A 25,609-nucleotide genomic window follows, 5' to 3' on the forward strand; every position below is an offset into this window, starting at 1 on the left:
AATGTGTTTGCTGTTATTAGGCTTTGACTCTCTTTTAACTCTAAAATCAAAGTAGGACTAGCATCTAATAAGGTCCGTACTAATCATCAAATGGTGCAAAATCTCTAGGTTGGAAAAGAAGTTCCCTCTAAGTGGATATCACACGGTTTCTGTGTGAAATCTACAAGGCACTCCTGGAAGTGGATTCTTTTTTCACTGTTTAGATCTGACTTTCCACAGCCAATATAAGACCAAGTGATCTCATCAACGAGTTACAATATAAAAAAAGAGCTTTGAAGGATTTGTTGGATACACATGATACACTGTAACAAAGAACATTAAACAAATTACAAGGTAGGTAGTTATTGGTGCATCCCTACGAACATTTAAGAAACTATAGCATGCTACATGTCATAAAACCAGCCCCATTTCAGCAAGGGTAAGGGCCTTATTGCAAACAGAAATAACAAAAGCAACACAAAATGCTCAATGCACATATGATAGGTATACATAAAACATGGATCTACATGGAATTAAACAAGTTGTAATTCCATATTGCAAGCTCATAGTAGTAAAAGCAAAAAATACCATCCATATTCGTGCATAAGGAACTTCTGGAGCATTAGTTAGGAATCGAAGAGAACCTATAGCCAGGAGCACCTCTCCAGGAGTAGTATGCAATCCGGGTCTCATAGAAACCTGCAACAAGATGAAATTTCCAATTCAATATAACGGTGCTATAGACAAGATAGGACCTGCCCTGATACATGATTTTTCAAGTTCTCCATGTCTCATAGGACTTTATTAAACGAAGGAAATAACCAAAGAACAAATAATGTACATCACACATTCACAGTGCATTCCAGGACAAGATTAATTGCTTCTATAACTTCATGTACGTAAGTTGATATTTGTGAAAATTAATAGATGGATTCACAGTGCATACCAGGAAGAAATGCAAGTATACCAAGAGTCAAGAGGCCATATGCTTGGGATCGCTCACCCTCCATATGGCCTGTAAAGATGAAGAATGACATAATAATAAGAGCTGACCCAAGAGCAAGAAGAAAAAGAGCAAGGGTAATTGATTTCCATGGAACTCTGTCAAGGGCCTTAGGATTGTAGGCAAAACGAAGATCTTCTTCCTTCAACATTCCATGATCTTCATCCATGTCATCCAATGCAAGAGGAGTGTATTGAACATGGCGCCTTGATGCCATAATGATCGTCCTTCCAGAACACTTCCCTTAACAGCTATCATGGCAAAAAAAATATCACAAACAATAATGTTATTATTTGGAGAAAAATAGTCACTTCTTGGAATGATAGAAGTAGTTTTGCAAACATGGAACCTTCTTCAAAAAATAAAATACCAACGATTGAAATATGAAAGAACATGGACAAAACAAAAGCTTCTTTTCTTTTGGCCAACTTAATCACCAAACATATGGATTCAGATACCAGAAGCATATTACTGTCTAAAGTATGAAACATATGAACAACAAATGCACCATTTTTCATACTGTAGAAAAAAGGTACTTTAGGACATCATGGCACTAGAATAAACCAGACAACCTTGGCAGATAGGCTTCCCTTAGGTTGCATGGTTAACAAAACCCTTATTAAGGATACCCATCATCAAAACCTTATCTATCGCAAAAAATCATGTATATGCAATTATGCATGACCAAGGTTTTCCTCAGTCAAGTGATCATATATAGAGAGAATAGATCTCTTCTACTACATATCAGCCTAATTAAGATCCATAACGTCACATAGTTGCTGAAAAAACTCCACAATATGATTCTTAATTTGTTGATCCAGTAGCCATCCTCATAAAAGAGTGATCAACCACCGTTACACCTCTAATTGGGACCATGCAATTTACACATCAAACCAACCATCATTCTGAACATGCATTATTGTAGTTCTCGAATAATTGGAGAGGATCAACTCTTGCATTTCTTTCTGGTATGCACTGTGAATCCATCTATTAATCTTCAAATCTTCATTCGTTACAATATAAATATGAGGAACGAGGTTCAACTATCATTGGACCTAGACATGGATTTTGTCAGAGATTCTAGATACAAATAAGTTATATATCCTGCTACTCATCACGATTAGATGATTCTCTTATTAATTTATTCTATTTAATCTAGCAAGTGACATAAATATATGCAGCTTGCTCATTTTTTCAATGCTTTTATTTGCATACTATCACATTGTTATTTTATGTTGTTTATCCTTGTCAATTCTACTTAATTTTGTTGTAGCAAATGTGATAACATTATGCTGCTTTCACACTGAAATAAACAATTACCACATTAGACATAATAACTGAATAGCATTTTTAATATACAATACCCCTTTTTATGTTTACTTTGTTCTATGTATGATAATCAGAATTCTGAAAATTTAAATTCATGATCTTTTGACATAAACTTTATTCCAGCATAATTTACTGTTGCCTACTGACAAATTGGAATTTTATTTCGAGTTTCATCAATTACATGATTACTCAATAATATGAATGTTCAAATCAGGTGTAGCTGCTTGAAGACCAAAAAAATGTTTTCTTAGCACAGAATTTAAATTCTTCCGCTTTTTCATTTTGTGCCCCTAATCAACTGTTGTATTATCTTTAAAGATGCAAGCTACAGAAGAAGAGATAAAAAATTCTAAATTGCATCTCCAACCAACATTCACAATGGTGACTATCTTCTATAACCATTTCCAATAATCATCAACTCCTGCTCTGTTTCTCTCATCTTTGAAACAAACTCATTTAGTGAAGCAAAATAAACTAACAATAGGAATCGTTATTGATTCATATCATCTGTAGAACTTAATTGACATTGACAATGAAGTCAAATGTACATGTAGCAGTGAAATTTTTATTCAATTTTTATCAACTAAGAAAATTATACTGTTGTTCAATCAATTGGAGAGGGACGGTAACCCATGAGAAGAACTAGAACATGCTTTTTATGTGGTCCTTTAACAATTATACAAGTAAATAACCAATCATAAATTTTTTGCCTTATACAATCATTCATGAAGTGAGGAAAAAAACAAACAAATTTCTAGTTTGAACCATCAATCATAATAATTTTTTGGATCTCTATGCCTGCAACACTAACTAGTATACTACTCATAGATATACCACCAAAAGTACTGGATATTGCAATTCCTTTTTTCCATGCTTATAATTCAAGCTCATGTAGTCATCCATAAAAAATGTGAAGTACCGAAGCAATCTTATAAGTTGAGAGCTATAATGCTTCAATCAACATGGTAAAATGTCTTCTAAGTTATGTACAAAAGCAATAACGCTGGTAGTTAAAGACAGCATCAATTATCATGGTAAAGTATCTTCTGAATTCCCACTTAGGCAATTCATCAAACAGAAACAGCACAAGCAAGACACACATCGGACACAAGAACCAATTCTCTCCGATCTAGATTCCCTATCCTTCACGGAACAAACCAAATAAGCCAAATCCAAACCCGAAAGAAAAGGAGGGCCCCTCTTCAATCTAAAACTAAGAAGGGGCACAACTTTCGAGAACCAGATAGTGGCCAGAATTACAAGATGTAATGGACGAGGCCAAATCAGGCACCCAAAAGATCGATCGAGAGGTAAAGCTAACGATTCAGAAACGGAGAGAAAGGGCAAAGGAGAACCGGGTAGCCTCTCGCGACAAGAAAGAGCGAGCGCGGAGCGAGTCGAGGAAGACACTGAAGAGCGCGGTCTGGCAACCGGGAACGACGGGGGTATTGGGGTGGAGAGATAAAAGCCACAATGACTAAATTGCCCTAAAAATTTAACGTCCTAAGCGCGATAAGAGTGAGGGCATATTTGGTATTTTATGGCAAAAAACTATGGCATTTCATAAAAACTTGATTAATATTTGACATCCTCTAAACACCAACAGCTTTTTTTTTATTATTGAGATGATAAGAACATTTGGATACTATTCTCATAAAATTTAAATTTTATTTAATTTAAAGTTGAGCGACTTTAATATTTTTTATTTGATTTAAGCATGCTGGATAGATTAATTGAAATGATAATTATAAATATTAATGGGCGAGGAGTACTTTATCTATTCTCGTCTCATAATCAATTGAATAATAAAAAATATTTTTTATTTCATCGTATTCTTATTTATTTATTATCCTCATCTCATTAGGGTTGGGTCTCTATCGTATTCTTATTTATTTATTAACTCAAACTAAAATCTAATTTATTTATATGGTATGTAAATATCAACTAATTTTTATCTCATATTAGGAGTGACAATATATATACACAAATCATATGATATGATAGAAAAAGTGATGCAATTAATAAAATGGTTATTAACTAAACTTATTTTTTTAAAAAACACAATGAGAGGAGTTAAACCTATTATCTAAAATACTATCTAAATTGAGCATTTATTAGCCGAAATTAGACTAATTAGACTAATTATCCAATTCAGTTTTCTTTAATTTTTTTAAATTTAAATTAGGCTGGTGTATGCTTCTCCTTCTCCTCTCCCCCCTCGTCCGTTTGTCCTCCAACTCTTCTTTCACTTCTTCTTTTTCTTTTATTTATGAACGTCGATATTTATATTGATGTACCATGATATATATATAACATAGTTTCTATATTCTTTTTCTGTTTTCTTATCATCCTTTTATGGTTATATGAAAATAATCACATAACCTCCAAATCTTGGAAGGCCCTTTTCTCTCCATCTCAGCATGCATATAAGATTGGAATATGGGGATTTCTAGTAATTGGTGATTAGATGATTTCCTACTTGCAACCATATCACAAAAGATCAGAAATGATCATTCACATTTAACGCAAAAATATAAGAACAATGAAGTGAAGAGGTAGTCTAGATGAGCACTGATGTCAGACATCAAGTTTCATTTGGGTTCATGATCTATAATTGCCATCACAAGAGCCTTTTCTTTTAAGTTCAGCTCCTTTCTGTTGGGACATTGTTGAAGGAGAGTTAGGTTGGCTTTCTACATTAGCATCACCATTTCAACAGAAGATAAATGGGGGCACTTTTCCCAATCCATTTTGAGGTTTGCTTCTCATCTTTTCATACAAAACAGCAAGAAGGACCTTCATGACAACTTGTGCAGGTCATTCTTATTCCCTGATTTCAGCTTATCTAAAGCCACAGGACTCTTTCTTGATCTTTTCCTTCTATCTTCCCATTTATGACTTGTTTCCTACCCAGTGTGAGTAATGGTGGACTCCATATCTTGAGCTCCAACGCTACTCATAGAGCTTCTCACCTTAGAGTGTGAGGCCAGTTGATGTGAACAGACATTATTTTTTGCTATATACACAGAAGGATCATAGACTCAATTAGGTACCTGTGCCACCAAAAGAAAAGAGAGAGAGAAAGGAGGAGGAGGTAATACCTGAAGAAAAAAAAACAATGGTCAATTTCTTGATTTGTGTCTGTCATCCTTGTACAAAGGTCATACTAATCTTTATATTATTTCAATTTTGTCGGATGTCTATGAAAGAATAAAATAAAAAAATAATGATATATGATGACGATGATGCTATGAAGGCACTGCCAATTCTGATGAACACTAAACAATCTAAAACTATGAGTCAAGGTTAACCTTACTGGACCTCATTATCAAATCTGCATTTGTGAGTGTTAATCGGTATGTCCTGAAATTTAAAACAGAATTAAACCTCTCTATCAAGCATAAATATTCACAATGACACCAGGAGACAATATATTAAATCATGATATACTGTGAAAGTCCAATTCAAGCAGTATTACTTGGGCACATGGAGGAGTTCCAAAGCTTTGGAAAGCATTGCAGATACAATTCATGCAGAATAAGCCTTTCTTGTGCCAATGAACAGAGAGATTGATTGCAACAAATAAATAAAACTATACTCCATATGTGCAGTTTTTGATATAACCAGTTTATTGGACAACAAAGCACCAAAAGATTTATATCTAGTGAAAGAAATTACTCTTTGAATACACTTCAAGCATTGTAGCAAACCAAAAGCAACTGAGATTACAACTTATGTCTGACCTCAAGAAATTGTCAAATGGTTCTAACAACAAGAGAATCTGCTTGTAGCTTGTTTTTGGTCATTGGCGCCATCACTAAAAAGTGCAACCCTGTTGATAGAAAGGTCTGCCTTGTAGGAATCTGAATTCAAGACCTTCCTGCTGACATTGTCGTAGATCTCCTTGATCACGATCTCGAAGGCCGTTTTCACATTCGTAGAATCCAAGGCTGATGTCTCAATAAAGAAAAGCCCTTCAGCTTCTGCGAGGCATTTCCCTTCCTCGACCGATACCTCTCTAATATTTGACAAGTCACACTTGTTACCGACCAGCATCTTTGCGACAGTTGTGTATGAATGTGCTGCAGTATATTGTCACTAAATTAGATGTTTAAGCACTGAGGAGGAAAAGATAACTGCAATTATATGAGGTAGAGATATTTCTAATTTCTTAAAATATGTTATTATTCTGAGGGATGTCAGCAGCTATCAGCACTCCTACAATCTGCATGCTCATTCTGTTGGGTGTATGTTTATGAATATATATATATATATATATATATTCACTAGTGTGGGTGTGTGTTTATGAAAGCTCCTAGTGATTATGCCTAATCACCTAATCAACATCAGCTAAGGTTTTTCATGAGCTCGATGCTTTATAAAGCTAGCTGAGATAGGGTTAAGGTTATCAGGTGCCTTTAACAAGTGGAAATATGAAAAGTCATTGCATGATTAAATCAAATTGTATTTATTTCCTATTAGCATGAAATCAAACAAAAGAATAGGAAAAGTTAACGACATATACTATTCTATTATATAGTATTTGACCATTTTTGTTTTGTATGCTTACTCATGATCATGGTTATTACTAAACTCAAAATAGTTGTACATTGGCAATAGAAACAAGTGAATAGTCTGGGAAGTAACAACAGGATCAATCACTTAATCCTGCTTTTGTTCATGCAAGCTTATGATCTTGAATCAAATTAGACGAAAAAGAGAGAGAAGAAAAACATTGGACCTTTGATGATCCCTTCCTCCTTTTAAGTGATGCCACTATGGTATGCAGATTAAATCAATTATAAAGAAATGTTTTTACAACTGTAGCCTTTTGTTCTCCAAAATCAGAGGATTCAAATTTGAGTTTGCTCGAAGGTGTAGACAATAGAAACATTTGTCTTAGCAATGCAAAGTCTGAGATGACGACAACAAAGATAAAACCTTAAAGCCCCAACTATTTGGGTTTATTATATAAATCCTTTGCTGCCATTGAGCTATGTAAAAAGTTATATTTAAGTTAAAAGTATTTAGATCTTCACTTATAGTTTTTATATTAAAGTTAAAGCCTTTTTGAGTCTCCCTCTTCATCTCTCGTCGTGCCACTAAAAGTAATAATTTTACATCTTCTAACTACAATATCTATAATATATAGGTCAAATGTAAATTCCATGAGAACTTCAAAAGTTCTGTGTTGTTCATCAGCAGTACTTGACACCACTATTTTTGAGATATCATCATTTCACTGTCAAGAAAAGAATTAGGCTCGACAGGTTATAGATATTGGTGGTATCCCATTTCCTTGAAGCTACAGTACTTGTATTTGACATCTTCATCACACAATCTATTGGCACCACTGAAGGCTGGAAACCAGAAGAAACCTGAGCCATGGACTCATGGATGTGATGGCAAGTTGTCTTGATCCACATTGCTATTTCACTCATAATGATCTTACCACATTTTACATAATAATAGAATATGAACAATTACGTTAATCGCAGGACTCTGATCACAACAAGCCCTAGCTTTTGTTTTGAATACTAAAAGTCACACAACTATGCAGCCTTTCATCACCAAGGACAATTTGCTAAAGTTCTTGGCTTCCAAAACTTATTTTATTTTTACTATAGTTTCTAAACTTTTAGTTGATTTATAACATAGATATATTTGAAAGTTCTAAAATTAAGTCTTTGATTGATTTTGATTCCACCAAACTGATCCAAAACCTCCATCCCGTGAACCTTGTTAGATATATTAATCTGGATTTGGTGTTTCCAGTAGATTCTAGAATGGGAAGAAAGAGCTGGTGGACCTCTAAAAGTAGTTGAAAAAGGAAACTGATTGAAACAAAAGGAGAGAACAAGTTAGTAAAGCAGTTGTGAAATCTCTTCTTTTCACTGCCGAAAACTATATGCTAAAGATCATTCTTTCCTGCTCTGCGAAACTAAAAGGCTCTGAGATCTTAATGTTGTGAGCACAACATATGACATTAGCCTTAGATATTTAGTGCAATGTTTACCAAAGTCAAAGTATAAAGCAAGAAATGTTAACAAATATTTAGAGTCTGGCATGCATGACATAATGAGAGATTTCCATCAAAATTTATGCAAAAGAGTTACCATAGAACATACTCTTTTCTTCTATCAATCTTCATTTCCAGTCCAATCCAAGTAATTGTTACCCAATTACTTTTAGGATTTCTATGACAATATGTCTCACAAACTTGAAATTCTAAAGATTATTGTGCTTAATTAATTTTTCCTCCGAAAATTAATTTTTTTTAATGAGTCCTTATACAAAAAAATGATGATCACAACAAATTTCACCAGATCTGAGTATCTATCATGATAAAAACAACATATCTATGCACAATATAACATCTCCTATATGTGAAATTCTATCAGATCCACAACATAAGTTCATCTAATTTGCTGACACACATGCAGCTCATCTCATTACTCCAATTCCATCCAACATCAACTCATAGAAGAAAGAGGGAATAGATCTAAACACAATGTGTTGCAGATATATTCTGAGTGTCAGCATCAAAAGGGAAAGTGAGAGAGAGAGAGAGAGAGAGAGAGAGAGAGAAAGAGGGGAAGGATTAGGCGTACTATTGAGCTCGTCGAGCCAGCGGGAGACAGAGTCGAAGGTGGAGCGGCGGGAGACGTCGTAGACGACGAGGGCGCCGAAGGCCCCGCGGTAGTAGGCTGAGGTGACGGCGCGGAACCGGTCCTGGCCGGCGGTGTCCCAGATCTGGGCCTTCACCTCCTTGCCGTCGATGTCGATGGTCTGCGTCAGGAACTCCACCCCGATGGTGGCCTTGGAGTGCAGGTTGAACTCGTTCCTCGCGTACCTCGACAGCAGGTTCGACTTCCCCACCGCCGAGTCCCCAGTGATCACCACCTTGAACAGGTACTCCTCCTCCTCCTTCCCTCCTCCCACCACCATTCTCTCTCTCTCTCTCTCTCTCTCTCTCTCTCTTCTTGCTCCTATGAATGAATTGAATGAACGTGACAGTGAATGAGCTTGAATGAATGAAGCAATGAAAGAATGGGAACTCAGGAAGGCAGGAAGGTAGGTAGATGAACACTAGTGAACGTGCCTGCTGTCTTCTACTTTTGCCTGTGTGCCATGCATGTAGTTGACTTTGACTTTTCTTGGCACAAGGTAAAGATTTGAGCTAATAATGAGGCTAATGGTTGCCATGTTGAGCTGTGGAGAGAGCCTTTTTCTCCTCCTTGGATGCGAGCACTTAGAGAGAGAGAGAGAGAGAGAGAGATTTGATGTCTGAACTCGTTTGACTTTAGGGAGGGTGAAGACTGACACATTGGAGGAGTTTGACCCGTTGTTTTGCTGTGATTTATAGAAGTGGGAATCTGCCAACTCTTGTCATAAGTTCATGAATGCCTTCAACAATATTTCTGGATTTGTTGGACTTTAACAAAAGAATCATGATCAAATTTCAAGTTCTCCTAGTTTCTTAGTTTTGTTCATTGTAGGAAATTTCTAATCAGTAATTGATAGCTAGATTAATCTATAAAAAAGATATCAAATTATCACAAGATCTTAACATTGAATTCCAAATATTATTCTATTTGTGATAACAAGATACAAAACATTTCATAATAAAATTAATTTTTATTCTCAATCTGATGTCAGAAAATTGTTCAAGTGCTCTCAGGTCTGAGATTAGCATATGATCTCTAGAGAGGATTTCACTAACTATCATGAAATTAATTTTATATTATTTATTTTTGAAAATATTAAAGTTCTATTTCTCCAGAGAGAATTTTATTACGTACTCATTTCTACGTTATATAAAATACCTTCGACGATTGATTAAGCCGAAAACTGAGGTTTATTATAAACGGAAAAAAAGGTATAAATGCTCATAATTTAGTTTAATGGCTTCAAAATAATATAAGTTTGATTCGATCAATCTCCCATTCGAGTGTCAGAGATTATTAACTTTGAGAATCGTGGCTTCCATGAAGACACTCATGTCTTTCTTTTCATCCTATCTCAATCTGTTCCTAATAATAAGACTTAAATCTTACCTCATCATTTATCATCACAAATTAATGCTTGGCCATCAAAATCCTGATCTGCTGAACGGACGGTGGAGATCTAATTCCCTTGGTAGCTCCCCATGATGCCACAGAGTTTTCTGTGGCCGTCCATGGTGCCACGTGGAAGCAGGATTGAACTCTCCCCCCCACCAAGCCTTCAATTTATTTGAGACGTTACTGCCTCTCCTCTTCTCCCTCCCAACGCCACCCATTTCGAGATGTTCGCTGCGGCCGGTGGGCTCTCCCTCGTCCCGCAGCCCTTCGACGGCCCCGCTGCGGCCGCCGTTGCCAAGCACGCGTCGCGGTGTCGTCTCCCTCCCCGGAGGAGGAGTCTCTTCCTCGGGAGAGCCGCCTGCGCCGCGAGGCCCGCCACTTCCGGAGGCAGCGGCGTTGACCAAGAGGAAGCGTCTCGCGAGGAGGCCTCCAGAATCGGCGATGCTGACCCCCGCCAACTCCGGGTACCGTCTTCCTGCTGTTCCATGGTCCAACAATCTTTAAGATCTTTGCCCCTTGTACACTTTCTTGTTGAGGGTTTTACATTAGGCACTGATATTGGAAGCCCTGAATTCCTAATTTCTTAAATGGCCATGTCGTGTTCACACGAGTCGTTTAGTTCTTTGGATTGTGAACCCAAGAATTGTAATACCCTACTTTAGTCTCGTATCAGATGTAGGAGAAGATCTGACCTGGTTTATAAGTGCTAAGGTGTAGTACTATCATCAACATGGGCCTAAGTATTTTGGGTCAATGATTGAGACTCAAGTTAATGCATCAATTATCCTAATGGGCTGCAACAAATGATATCATATTTAAGTAGGAAAAGACTACTCGGGACTACCAATTGAGTCTCACATGCATCATGCCAGGGTTGACACCACAAATTTGAAGGCCACCGATTGATTTTTCCAGTATATTCCTTCCTTTAGGAGTCTTTGTTAATCCGTGTATATGAGCATTCTATATTAGTAAGGGCTTAAGCATATTGATGAGATAGACCCAGGTTCCTAGTTTGTTGATTATGATATCTTGTTGGTTGTTTCTTCTTGAATTGATAATCTACCTACAGTCGATAAACCCAAGAGATCTAAGGACCGAGAATTGATATTTGTAGAAAATGTATCCATTTATTTTGCATTGTCCGGTGCCAAAAGTGGAATGCTATCTTGATTTTGCCTGAGTCTTTTCTTTGACAAACTCATAATGCAGAGTATCTTCCTGATCATGCAGCCAGGACCTTCCTTTTTATGCTAGTTGATATATGCTGAGCATTCCTGGCGAGATGTTTGGAGAAAAAAATTCCTTGTGTATTTGATAAGTTTCTTTGGAATAGTGAGTATACCTTGTGATATTGCTAAAGGAAACTTGTACTGTTTTTAGTAGATATTGCTTGAGATTATATGTTGCCGCTCATTTATCAATTTTGGTCTATTGTCGTACTTGAACTGGTAAAGTTCAGCATAATTCCTCAAAGATTTGTGGTCATCACATTGATGGTGATGCTGAAATGAACAAGTATAGTTTTAGTCTAATATAAGGTATAATTTTACTGGCCTATAAATGCATGTTTCTACCATTTTTCTAGTTAATATGGCTGACAAACATAATAAAATTTGTGCAATTACGAACTTAACCTGTGGAATAAAATTATAATCTAATTCTTTGTCTCTGTGAAGAAATAGAGGTCTGCTGATTGGAGGGCAGCAAGAGCTTACAAAGATAGTGGCGTGCTCTTTGATGGCAAGATTGAAGCCTTCAATAATGGGGGCCTGCTGATTCGATTTTATTCACTTCTTGGCTTCCTCCCTTACCCTCTTCTTAGTCCATCCCACTCATGTAAAGGTACTATTTTTTCTTCTAGCCGCTATCCAAATCTTGTAAACAGTCTTTATTCCGGACTTTTGTCTAAAGGGATAATATATATCATGCTGATAGTTGTGCATTTCTCATCGGTCATCTGTTTCGTGTTCTGTAGTAGTCATTAGCATAAACCTAATCCTAATTTCATAGATTCTTTTTCTGCTGTGTTTTGGCTACATTTAGGGTTGCCAATATTTTGTTTTCCTTGCACAGTCCATGCCAATTTTATTCCATAGGAATCCTTGAGGTTGTGACTTATGGTGTTGGGTTTTCTTGCAGATCCATCAAGAACCATTCAAGATATAGCAAAAGATCTAGTAGGCTCATCTATTTCTGTAAAGGTATTTTGTTTCTTTTTCCTTCAATATGGTGTGGTTCTTGATAATGATGTGTCTATAAGTGTGGTCTGGCATGCTTCCTTAGAGAAATCTGTTCTGCAGTAAAATTGCAAGTGGGGTGTTATGTAAAGTTCTTGCTAACAGTATAATCTATATTGGTTGGTGATTGGAGCTTATGATAGCAAAATTATTCTATATGCCTGAATCATAAATGTTATCTAAAAAGATGATCAGAACAGGTAAAGCATCGAGACAAGCTTTGACTCTCTATTTTGCTGTTAATTGTTAAGATTATACATTGACTTTTCTTTTTTTGCTAACAGTATTTGATGATGAGTTATCAGTTGTTCTTGTGTGATTATACCTTCATTTTCCTTATAACATTGCATAATAAATATAGTTTAACTTCCATGAAACATGAACAACGATGGCAGATATTTGATGCAAGATGACCATTAAATCGATAATCTTGCAAGGATGTAAAATATTAGAAAGTGAATGACAGGTCTGGGTCTTTTATGAGTAGACTTTGTCCTCATTTAGACTAGAAAAGTCGAATCATGGTCTTAGTGGAAGGTAATTTATTTATTTTATTTTGTATATAGGTAATTGAAGCAAATGAGGAGGAAAAAAAGCTCATCTATTCTGAGAAAGATGCCGCTTGGTCAAAATATTCTAGCCAAATTAATGTTGGCAATGTTTTTGATGGAAGAGTGGGTTCCTTAGAAGACTATGGTGCATTTGTTCACCTACGTTTCCCTGATGGTACCTAAACTTTATATTTAGGACTAATACGAGTGTTTTATTTTGTGCTATGATTTCATTTTAACAGCTGATATGCAAAATTTCTTTGTAGGTGATTATCATCTAACTGGACTGGTGCATGTCACTGAGGTTTCCTGGGATTTGGTTCAAGATGTGAGAGATTTTCTACATGAAGGAGATGAAGTCAAGGTCAAAATCATTCAGATAGATAAGTAAGAATTGCTATTCTGTGCTCGATATATCATTCTTTGGTTAAATATTTTGGTATTGAGAGGTTTGACTAGTATCTTTGCTTGACATTTACTACTACACATTCTGATTCACTGCTCATAATTTTTTTAAAGAACACAAGTTACAAGCATAACTCTTGGCATAAAGTAGTAGAACAAGAATAACAGAATAAAGGGAATATGAGCAGCCCCATATTGATTAGACTATGCTGAGAAGTTCCATAGTAGAAGATAGAAACATTGCTTCCTTTTTCTTATGGGGCCAAATGAGCAGACTTTTCATAAATACTGGCATAACATTATGCAGCTTAATTAAAAGAGTGCAATACCAAATTGTTAACACTTACAGAAAGATGAACTACTAAAACAGCATCTGGTCTTGACATTTGACAGCAGCATAAATAATTTGATTGTATGTCAAATGATGATGAACATATTGATATACCCAGAAATGCAGTTTGATAAACCTGCTGCATTGTTTATATAATTTGTAAAAATTTTCCATTCATCGTTATTTGCCTTTGTACTATCAATGATAGGGAAACCTGCTTGAGACTTGTTAAGTAAATGTGTGTCAATCCTAAGTGGTTGGTGCTTCTTACCGATTCCTCCTTTCCACAAGAGCTGGTGCATATTATCTTGCTTTAGCTTCTTTGCTCCAACAGTTAATTCAATGTGAAGAAGCTGAGGTCTGAACTGGTTATATTGACCAAAATAATTCATTGTTTCTTGATGCTCTAATGAGTAAAGTGCATGTGTAAAAAATGGAAGAGACTACAACTGGTTTCAGCGAGGAGGAAAAGCTGCTTTTGATCGGTCATCAGGGAAAACTTTCTAGTCTCAGTTCAACACAGCAGTTCATTTCATTTATACATTTAAAGAACCTAAAGGCTTCCAATTATGCTTGCATTCTTGTCTTCTAATTGTCTAGAGACTCCAGACATTAGATAAGAAAGTCCAAATGGCAAGATTAGCATATCCATACTCCAACATATACATGTGTTTTCGTACTCCAACAGATGGCTAGAGACTACATTGTTTCCTATAATGCCTTCAAATAGTGTTTCTAGCTATGAGAAAAAACTGCTGTTGATTGGCCAGCTATGGAAGTTTCCTAATGTCAATTTGATGCAACAGTACTAGTTCATTATGACTCTAGACAATAGATTAGAAAGCCCAAACGGCAATATTAGCATATCAAACTTTGACATAGGCATGTTGTATGTTGTTGCCCATTATCTTCTGCTAATTGTGTTGGTCATGGGACAAATGGCAATATTAGCATATCAAACTTTGACATAGGCGTGTTGTATGTTGTTGGCCATTATCTTCTGCTAATTGTGTTGGTCATGGTACAAATGGCAATATTAGCATATCAAACTTTGACATAGGCATGTTGTATTTTGTTGCCTATTATCTTCTGCTAATTGTGTTGGTCATGGTATGTGTTCAAGTGTCGGGTATGCCACTTAGCTTGGTTCATGTTATGTGAGTGGTAGGATGAGTTTGTTTATTATATTAGCCTGTGGTGCATCATGTCCCCCACTAAGATCACTTATACATTAGATATTATACTCTTATCACGTCTAATTGGGTTGGTCATGGTATGTGTTCACTTGTACATTAGATTTTGTTGCCCATTATCTTCTGCTAATTGTGTTGGTCATGGTATGTGTTCAAGTGTCGGATATATTGCCACTTAGCTTGGTTCATGTTATGTGAGTGGTAGGATGAGTTTGTTTATTATATTAGCCTGTGGTGCATCATGTCCCCCACTAAGATCACTTATACATTAGATATTGTATTCTTATCACGTCTAGTTGGGTCAATAAGATTTGTAAGAAAGCGAAAACCTAAAAGCCTAGAGTGCATGGATACTTTATTTATTATTCAGTACTTCTATTATTTTGAAATTTGAAATTTTCTCTAGGATTTCAAAGGAGGAAATTTTATGGACTTATTTGTCTTTAATGTTTTCTATATTTATCAAAATGAATAAAATTGATGAGATTGTTACCTAAATATTTGGGTGTTTTTGATCATATACATGTCTATCTAGGGTACTAGGTGTTTCAAATCAAGACAAAAGTCACAAAACAACTTAGATCACAGTTCTACAGGGATCATGGTTCTAGGTGAATAGAGGGATCTTGATTCCTGATAACTGTAATTTATGTTATAGTAGTCCGAAGATTGATATAAAATAATGATCGGATATGTATCTTTTAATCATCATTTATTGGTCTGACCAAGCACCTGTAACAAATCATACACCTTGGCGTAGATTATTCTATTTTTATTGTTTTATTCAATGATATTTGGTCGTGCATGTTTGTATATTGTTTGGCATTTCGATATTATATTGGTTGACAAGCGGTAGAAATTGACATATGATCAATATTTATGACCTTGCTCATACATGACTAAAATTGATTAGCACATCCTAGCAAATGTACAACTATTAGCACAAACATGAACATACTATATGGTCTTGACATATGACATAATGTAGATACATCGACATGACTAATTTACTTTTATACCTTTATCCACCTAGAACCATATACTTGATGCCCAAAATACATTGAGATAGTATTTGATTATTGTATAGCTTATATGTTTTGATTCACATAATTCTTCAAATTCATATATGAAATATTGTAGATATCCATGGTCTCTAAAAGTCTTTATGTAAATGATACAAGTTTCCCAAATGATAATATATACTAAATATTAAAAAATAGATAGAATTGAGGGTGTAGTTAAAGTAGATGGACAAGAAGTTCTAACAGAAGGAAGGTTTTACATAAATTGGATCTGTTATTCAACATGAAGGATTAATGAAATATTACTCATGGAGTAAAACTGAGGTGGTTTTATTGGGCAGGCGCTTCTGGATATTTTTTACTGTGACAGTATGCCTTTTGAATTAAACAAATAATTTTATAAAATGATTTATAGATCTGAATGATAATATAGTGGATATGAGAATGTTGATTGGATATGTTGAATTACTGAAAAAGATACAATAAGAAATGATTTCACTAGCAAACAATATGGTGTATCTCTGATAGAGGATAAAAGGAGAATGGTGTGGAGTGTGAACATGCTCGAAGTCGACCTATAGATAACTTGCTTGGATGGAGTGAAGCAATCAGGATCATTGATGTGAGTAGAGATAAAGAGGATTATAAGATAACTTTGCTAGAAATAACAGGAAAGATTCAAAATTTAACTACGAGTATAAGTCCTCAGTGCTCAATGATGAGAAAAGATACATTTGGCTGACACCAAATAGTTGAGACATTACAACGAGATCTTATTTGTATGATGAACATGTTCTAAATGTGTTAAAATTTCCATGCGTAGGAAAGTGTTCAACAAATGCATCTGTTTGACAAGGACATGACAAGCATTTTGAAGCATTGTGGTTCATCGATGCACATAATCGCTTTCATCATTTATTTATGAAGCTGACTTGTCTATGTGGTGCATCAAGAACTAAGTTTTAATGGAAGACAGTTGGTGTAGATATCTGCTTATGGTAGTGCCATCATCATGTATCATGCTAAATAGAAGATTGCTGACAACAAGCTAAATAGACATGCCTACACCATGAATTGAAAAAAAATTAGAGAGAGAGAGAGAATGTGTGTGCTTGCCTAAATTTAAACATTCATGTGATCCTGTAAGGCTGTAAATCATAGTGGTACTAGAGGGGTCTTGTTTTTTACCCCAATTTGAATTTTCCTAGATGTTAAACCACATCCATTTTGTAAGCTTGTGTATAATGTGTCAACTACACTTTTTAAGAAAGATTAAGCAATCAATTGAAATCGGTACATTTAGGAAAAAGGGTAGAAAAACTAATTACATTGAGTGCTGATTAACCATGGTTGTGGTTCTTGGTGTTCTCAGTCGAAATGTACACAACTGTACATATATTTAGCTAAATACATTTTGTGCAGGGCTAATTACAGATTACTCCCTGTATTTAGCTACCTTTAGCGTTCTGATCCTTACACTTTAAAAAGTTGCATTGGTATTCCTATAGTTACGGAAGTGAAGTATTTAGGTCCATTTACCCTAATGACGTCAATTTTACTGACTAAAACATGAAAACAAAGGGCAAAAAGGTAATTTTAATGTTCGATGGTGGACTACATCGGTAGTGGTGAACGATGGCGCCGCTGGCGTCGACGTCGACACAACTGCCTAGCTAGCCTCCGCCAACGATAAGGTCTGCTCTCACCGCGATGCCACCCGCCTCCACGAGGAGCGTGCCGCTTGCCTTACACTGCTCTACATTTGTGTCGACGTTGACAAAGTTGCTCCGCACTGCTCTGCATTTGCGTTGACGCTGATGCAAATGCCGAGCAACCCTTTCGTCGCTCGACAACTGCATCGATGCTGACGCAGATGCAGAGTGGCGAAAGGGCCGCTCGACAAGAGGTGGTGTCGGAACTAACGCGACAGCGTGGGGAGCAGAAGGAGTTCCGACGATCCCAGCTTTAAGTCGAGGTTGGGATCTATCCAATGGGTCAGCGACAAGGTGGCCACCATCTTCGCCATAGACGCCGCGACAGCCACCACCATCTGCGTTGACGTCGAGGCAGTTGTCGCTCAGCAACTACCGACAACTGCCTCAGCCTCGGCGCAAATGCAGAGCAGCACAGGGCGTGCGACGATGAGGTCGGCAGCGTGCTCCTCATGGAGGCGAGTGGCGTCGCGGTGAGAGCGGACCTTATCATCGTCGGAGGTGGCCAAGCAACTACGTTGACCTCAACGCCCGCAACATCGCCATCCGCTACCGAACGTTAAAATTACCTTTTTGTATTTTGTTTTCGTGTTTCCGATGGTAAAATTAACATCGTTAAGGTAAATGAACATAGATGTTTCACTTTCATAATTATAGGGATGTCAATGTAACTTTTTAAAATGTTGGGATTGCAACACTAAAGGTAACTAACTACAAGGGGTAATCTGTAATTAGTCCTTTTGTGCATGCTAGTATATGCGGCATGTACTTATCAGTCCATTGTATTTTATCTGCTTTATAAATTTTCTATGTCATTTTAAGTGAAATCAGAATTCTTGGAAATATTAGTCTCATGGTCAATTTCATACTTGTCAATGACAAACTACATTCGTTATTTGTTCATGTGAACCGGCAGCTAGAATTGCACTGGTTGTTTTTTTTTTTTAATTTGAAAGATTAATACTAACTTCTGAACCAGAGATAAATCAAGGATTAATCTGTCGATTAAGCAGCTGGAGGATGATCCTCTTATGGAGACATTGGATAAAGTAATTCCTCAGGTAAGTTATCAGTCTCTAGTTCAGACACTTTCTAGTTATTTGGGAATATTTTGGAACATTTTCTTATTTACTTGTCGATTATGCATATCCTCAGGAAGGTCAACTTGTATCTGATAGTATCGATACATCTTCTAGTATGAACATCGAGCCTCTTCCAGGACTTGAGAGCATATGTAAAGAACTACTACAGGAGGATGGGTAACGCATATTTATGTAAATTTTAAGATCGAAGGATTTATGCCTTGTTTTAGAAAACTAGTATAAGCAATCTAGAATATATATGCAAAAATAAATTGTACTCTATCTCAGCAAACCTTGTTTACAGAAGATATCCTGAATGTCTGTCAAAATTGATTTTAGTTCATCTAGTAATCAGCATATGCCATTTGATGGTGCTCTTAAGAAATTGTGTTTTCTCATAACATACATGACTTCTTAACATCTTCAGTGCTTTTCCACTTAAATAATATAGATTTTCATTATTTGTTCTCTTTTTTTCCTAGATTAGATCAGATAGACATATTGTTGTATTTTATCAAGCAAAATATAATTCAGAAATGAAATGGTCCAACACTTGGTTGATGACCCATCAAAAGTACCAATACTCAAGAAAAGACCTACACCAAATAGTATCTAACAATACACTTTTTTTGTCTATAATCAAAGTCCAATATTCAAGAGAGACAAAGTCCTTTTGTGAAGTGTTAAAAAATTATCACATATTGACAAGTGTCCCTTTTTTATTTTTCTGAATAGCAAAAGACTTAATGTTAGTAAAAGATGTTTATAGCTAAAAAGTATATTATGTTCCTGTTTGTAAAATTATGTTAACTTGATGATTATATTCTAGAATTTTATTATAAAGAAATAATAATTACCGTTTTTCTTTTATGATGTTATTAAGGAGAATGAAAGGATAAAAGAGGGACTCGTTGACATCCAAAGTTCTTTATGCTAATTTCTCAAATCCTGCACTTACTATGCAGCATAAGTGATGTACGATTAGGGCGTCAAGGATTGGAGAAGCGTGTTGTCTCACAAGACTTGCAGCTTTGGCTTTCAAATGTGAGACATCCCTTACTTTAGAAGAGTTAATACCTTATTTTTTTTCCCCAAGAACTGTCAGATGTTCCATTCTCCTTGCGTGTAGGTACCAGCCAAAGACAAGCAGTTTACACTCCTTGCTAGAGCTGGAAGACAGGTTCGTCAAACGGAACTTAAGTATTCCTATAGTTCACTTTGCCTCAAATGTGTACACTTGATTTTAGTGAAACCTGGCAATGGGTGATCAGCAATGTTTAGATGTAGGATCAAATGATATCTTGAAGAATAGTATCATACATCTCTCTTTTGTTTTGTATCTACTAAATTAAAAGGATTTTTTCGGTTGGTGTTAAGACACTAAGTGAAATATCTGCCTTTATGGTTTAACATGACCTGATTATTAAGAGAAAAAAAAATTCATAAATTTTGTAGGAATCATAAATATTAGAAGTCACATTCTGTAAGTGTTGGTGTAGGTGTGACTGTTTCTCATGTTTTTCCATTTGTGGATATTTTGATTGTGTTCCTAAGAAAGATTATAAATGACAATCTAAAGTATTTAGTAAAATGTTCTAGCATAATAGTTCAAGAATCCAGTTTCTTTCATCAAAATTTGTTTTAATCATTTCCTGTTATCTCACGAGTTCTGTAAAACTCAGTTTGTGCATCAAAGACCGAGTGAAAACCAATTGTTTGTTGTATAACAGGTCCAGGAGGTGTACTTGACAACTACACTTGATCAGGATGGCATAAAGAAGGCTGTGCAGCGTGTACTGGGTAGAGTACCTTGAGATTCAGGTCAAATTTATGATGATATAGATATGCATCTGTGTGCTCTGATGCAGTCGTCAAGTTCTTAATCATATGAAATAGTTCAATGTACACATGGTGGACAAACCAGTTTATATTGCTGGTTTTCTGCTTAATTATTCTTTTTTCCTCATTCAATTCTCAGAAGTGAGAATACATTTGAATGATTACAGAGAGGAATATTATCTTTTAAGAATGCTGGTCTTTGGCACCCATCACAACAAAACCTGTTCACATTTTAAATATCTTTTCCGGTAATCATTGTTGATGTAATTGTTACATTAATGCACTATGAAGCAATTGCATAATTCTGGCTGTCAGAGCATTAGTATTTTCTGTAAATTTATCAAGCTTAATTTCTTTTCCGTTTAGAAAAAAAATTGTACATGTTCACTTATGAGGAATGATTTGATCTGACTTGGTTTCCATCTTATAACGTTTGCTTCCACTTGTTGCTAATATATGGCAAGGTTAATCCTTGAATATTTAAATTTATTATTGAAGATATGTATCTCAAAGAATGTCCTGTTCTTAAAATATGAGTGCTTAGAAATAATATTAGAAATGCTTGCAATTTTTTTCCTAGAAATGTTTTCAGTTAGTCTTCATCTAGCATGTGTTAGAAATGCTGATGATATTATAGCCAAACCTAAAGTAGAAGTATATCCAGAATTTAGAGGCATCATTACAGATAGATTTATATGCTATGACATGTAGCATTGATTAGCTGTAAATTATTTCCTTGCAAAAGGCATGTAGATTAGTCGAATGCATTGACATTAAAGAAAACTTCATACCTTTTCAAAGACAAGCCTAGTTATCTGTAGTTTCTATGTCTTTTACATGGAGTTTCTCATCATCCAGTAGAAGGCGATTAAGGAAGCAAAGGTCTAGCATGGGGGATAAAAGTCACTCAGAATAGCCAAGGAGACTGCCTGTAAGCCGATTGCATTTCCACCCAAATGAAAACCTCAAGGACACAGGCAAGTCATCCTTGGCTACCAAAGTACAACTCTTTTATCTCCATGTGAGACCCTGTCTTCAGGAACCAATCTCCTTGTGGTGGGATGGCCATTGATGGGTTTGCAATTTATAGAGATCAGATTTCTCTTCGTATGGCCTTTCCCAAAGGCTACAGTTGCTACATAGAATATTTGACATTAGACCTTTACTTGTAGCAAGATGTTTCTGACAGTAGTTGGCAGTGGAGAAATTCAGAGAGAGAGAATAAAAGGAATGAGAATGAACAAGCTGAAAGTATTATTCAGTGAACTTAGCACAAAGCATATTCACGAACCAAGTTTTCAAGGCCAAGTTGATCCTTCGAGTCATGAAAGGATGGAAGTTCTTCTAGGTTGACATCAAATCTCTACTTGTAGCAGCCAAGGTTGACAGTGGAGAAAATCTGCAAAGAGAGGGTAAGAAGAATGAGAAAAAGCAAGATGAAGTTGTATTTATTCAGTGAATTCTGCACAAAGCATATTCATAGCGTGTTTCTGAAGTCAAGTTGATGTAGTGAGTCCTCTTTTCAGGACATGCATTGACAGCATGTTCGTTTTATTTGACATCAAACCTCTACTTGTAGCAAAATCTTCTTTGACAGATTTGACAATGGGAGAAAATCTACACGGGAGGATAAAAAAGAATGCTGAAAGTGTCCTTATTCGGTCAACTCTGAAAAGGTCAACTTGATGCTGTGAGTACTCGATGAGGACATGCATTGACATCTTTTATTTGACATCAAGCCTTTTCTTGTAGCATGAACTATTTGACAGAGGTTGACAGTGGATAAAATCGACAAAGAGGATACAAGGACTGGAAAAGAACAAGATGAAGGTGTAGGTATTCAATGAATTTTGCACAAAACATGTTCATGAAACAAGTTATCAAGGTCAAGTTGATGCTTTGAGTTCTCTTTCAAGACATGCAACATGGAGGTATGGAACATCTTCTTATTTGACATCAAGCCTTTGCATGCAGCATGATCCTTTGGACCTGGCTTGACAGAGGATAAAATTGGCAGAGAGGATAAAAGACAATATGAGAAAGCACAAGCTGATAGTGTATTTATTCAGTGATGCTGTGAATCTTCTTCGAGGACATGCATTGACAGCATGGATGGATGGAAGTTCTTTTCAATTGACCTCAAACCTCTTCTTGCATCATCATATTTTTTTTACAGAGCTTGACAGTGGAGAAAACCCAGAGAGAGGATAAAAGAACAACCTAAAAGTGTATGTATTCAGTGAACTCTGCAGATAGCATATTCATGAAGCAAGTTATCATTGGTCAGGTCGATGCAGTGAGTATTCTTTCAGGACATGGATCAACAACACGATAGGATGAGAGTTCTTTTTATTTGACATCAAACATCTACTTGTAGGGAGATCTTTCTGACAAACTTTGACAGTGGAAAAATTCCATAACGAGGATAAAAGGACCGGAAAAGAACAAGCTGGAAGTGTATCATTCAGTGAATTCATGAAGCTTATCAAGATCAAGTTAAAGTGTTATTTTGGGAAACGCAGCAGCAGTATTGAAGGATGGAGGTTCTTTTTCTTATTCTCATCACATACTTTTGGCATCTGACTTTTCTGAAACAAAAAAAGGATATTGAACAGATTGATGGTAATCAGATGCTCAAAGTGCTTTATCACCAGCATTGTTCCGTGCCAACATCATCATCAAGCCACTGCAAGGAGTCAGAAGGCTTTGACAAGCCTGCTAGTGTGGAGCATAAGGGAATAAGAATACCAAGGTGGGGAAGAGGAATGAGAATACCAAATCAAATGTAAATCCAATGTAGACCTGGATGTGGGTATCAGGAGATTTGCAAGGTCAAATCATCAGACATAAATAGAAAATGGGAGAATATTTCATCGAGTACGACTAAGACTACTGCAGAATCGATTTGACTGGAGGTACCCTACTCTGCACTTTATAGATGTTTATCTCTTCTTCAATCAATTACATTCATGTCTACATGAAAAATCAGATATGATTAGCTACGAGTGATAGTTACTGGTATGACATGTTACTACACGAGTGATAGCTACGAGGGATTGTGTCGCGTAGTATATTGTTGCATCACCTGGTACAAAGTCTCATGCCACCTGGTACAACATAGTATAGGTAAGTATACAGCATTCGATGCATGAATATGGATCGATATATTATCAATTTAAGCCTTACTCAGAACATTATTATTACCATTACAATAATAATAAAATCATAAATACTAACTATTTAACATCATCTATATAGATCTTTTGTTATTAAAAAATTATATATTTAATTAAGTTTAAAATATTTTATTTTTTTTAATAATTTTTTATAATTTTTTTAATATTTTTTTAATCTTCTCGTACCACTAACATTAATCATTTCACATCTTTTAATTATTACATTCGTAGGTATATTAAACATAAATCTATACCATCTTAAATAATTTTTTTTATTTTATCTTCGATCAAGGCAATACTTAATTATTCATAAATATAATTATTTCATTTCCTATCTTCGGTAGTGACTTTATGAATCTATCTCAATAGTTTTATTTTAGCAATATAAACTTTTTTTTGTATATGTTGTTTCCTAATTACTTGACACTTGAATCCATAAACTATTGCTGGTCTAATAATTATCTTTCAAAAATTTTATTTTGCATCTCAAAACTACCGTGATGACATATGACTTTTGACACTTCTTATCATTTTAATCATTTTATTTTTATTCTATGAATAATATCTTCATCAATCTCTCAATTTTTTTTAAATAATTGATATAAGAATCTTAAAGCTTTTACTTGAAATAAATTTTTGCCTACCCAACTTAACTATATTCTTCTATCTATTCATAACATTACTAAAATTACATCTTACATATTTAGTTTTTGTCCTACTTAATTTTCTAAGAATTATCTTTATAACTCAAGTTTATAATTAATTTCATTTAGATTCTCATCAACTAAGATAATATCATCAGTAAATAATATACATTAAAGATGTCTATCTTATAATTAACTAGTAAGTACATCCATTATCGATGTGAAAACATAAAAAAACAAAATTCTTTAATATAATTTTATTGTAATAAAAAACTATACTAGATACACTCCCTATTCTAATACTACTATATATTTTTTATATCTTCTAATTTTCTCTATATGGCTATAATATATGTGAAGTCTTTTGTATATACCATTTGTATTGGTATCCATCCAATCAACATTGGTGTCTTATTAATAATCATGACTATCAATGATTATTTTGAATATATTTCAATATATATATATATATATATATATATATATATATATATATATATTGAAATACATAAAATTCCTTTATATTCTCAACCATTATTTATTGCCTTTTCTTTTTCTTCACTTCTTTGTCTCACTTTTCATTCACCATGATTTGATATTAAAATAGAAAGATATTTTAAGGAACACAAAGTTGAGGATTGACATGATTACATAGCCATGCTATAGCCAAAATGGTTAAGCAGCATCAAAAAAAGAAAAAGAAATCAGGAAGAATAATGTCAATGTGGTACCTTCTTCTCCAACCTTAAAAGCGATTTCTAGAACAATAGGTGGCTCCATCTTATTGAAGATCTTAAGAATTTCTCAAGTTCAAATTAAATGATGATACTCCAGAATAACAACAAAATCATAATATCTCAACTATTTAATCCGAGATCCATAAAATGGTCACATATCTCACTAATGTACAAAAATAGTACTTTTAGTACCACAAATGACATTTCTTGGACAACAGTGTTATTGGTATTAAGTGTTCCTTTTGCAAAAGATAGTATGTCTTCGGCAAAGCAGAACATCCAGGCAATGTTTCAGAACAAGAC

At 35.2% G+C, this 25,609-nt stretch overlaps 3 protein-coding genes and 1 non-coding gene across 4 annotated transcripts; 1 reads left to right on the plus strand and 3 right to left on the minus strand.

Annotated features, from left to right (window-relative positions):
• Positions 1–251: 251 nt before the first annotated feature.
• On the minus strand, positions 252–3,781 carry LOC135675538 (uncharacterized). Its single transcript, XM_065185804.1, has 3 exons — positions 3,667–3,781; positions 926–1,233; positions 252–678 (listed from the first exon to the last, which is right to left on the minus strand). Exons 2-3 carry the CDS (start codon positions 1,197–1,199, stop codon positions 602–604), a joined length of 351 nt encoding a protein of 116 aa, XP_065041876.1. The 5' UTR covers positions 1,200–1,233; positions 3,667–3,781; the 3' UTR covers positions 252–601.
• Positions 3,782–5,423: 1,642 nt separating this feature from the next.
• On the minus strand, positions 5,424–5,527 carry LOC135677955 (U6 spliceosomal RNA). Its single transcript, XR_010514784.1, has one exon. It is a non-coding gene; the product is annotated as a U6 spliceosomal RNA (small nuclear RNA).
• Positions 5,528–5,885: 358 nt separating this feature from the next.
• LOC103971103 (ras-related protein RABA5c) lies at positions 5,886–9,353 on the minus strand. Its single transcript, XM_009385058.3, has 2 exons — positions 8,923–9,353; positions 5,886–6,393 (listed from the first exon to the last, which is right to left on the minus strand). Exons 1-2 carry the CDS (start codon positions 9,257–9,259, stop codon positions 6,077–6,079), a joined length of 654 nt encoding a protein of 217 aa, XP_009383333.2. The 5' UTR covers positions 9,260–9,353; the 3' UTR covers positions 5,886–6,076.
• Positions 9,354–10,551: 1,198 nt separating this feature from the next.
• LOC135675539 (uncharacterized) lies at positions 10,552–21,063 on the plus strand. The gene is made up of 10 exons (XM_065185805.1): positions 10,552–10,838; positions 12,060–12,219; positions 12,517–12,578; positions 13,181–13,340; positions 13,432–13,552; positions 18,808–18,889; positions 18,984–19,087; positions 19,876–19,954; positions 20,040–20,090; positions 20,641–21,063. The coding sequence occupies exons 1-10, from the start codon at positions 10,599–10,601 to the stop codon at positions 20,722–20,724; spliced, it is 1,143 nt and encodes a 380-aa protein (XP_065041877.1). The 5' UTR covers positions 10,552–10,598; the 3' UTR covers positions 20,725–21,063.
• The last annotated feature ends 4,546 nt before the right edge of the window (positions 21,064–25,609 follow it).

Source organism: Musa acuminata, chromosome BXJ1-6 (assembly GCF_036884655.1).
Source record: "Musa acuminata AAA Group cultivar baxijiao chromosome BXJ1-6, Cavendish_Baxijiao_AAA, whole genome shotgun sequence".
In the NCBI taxonomy this organism is placed as follows: Eukaryota; Viridiplantae; Streptophyta; class Magnoliopsida; order Zingiberales; family Musaceae; genus Musa; species Musa acuminata.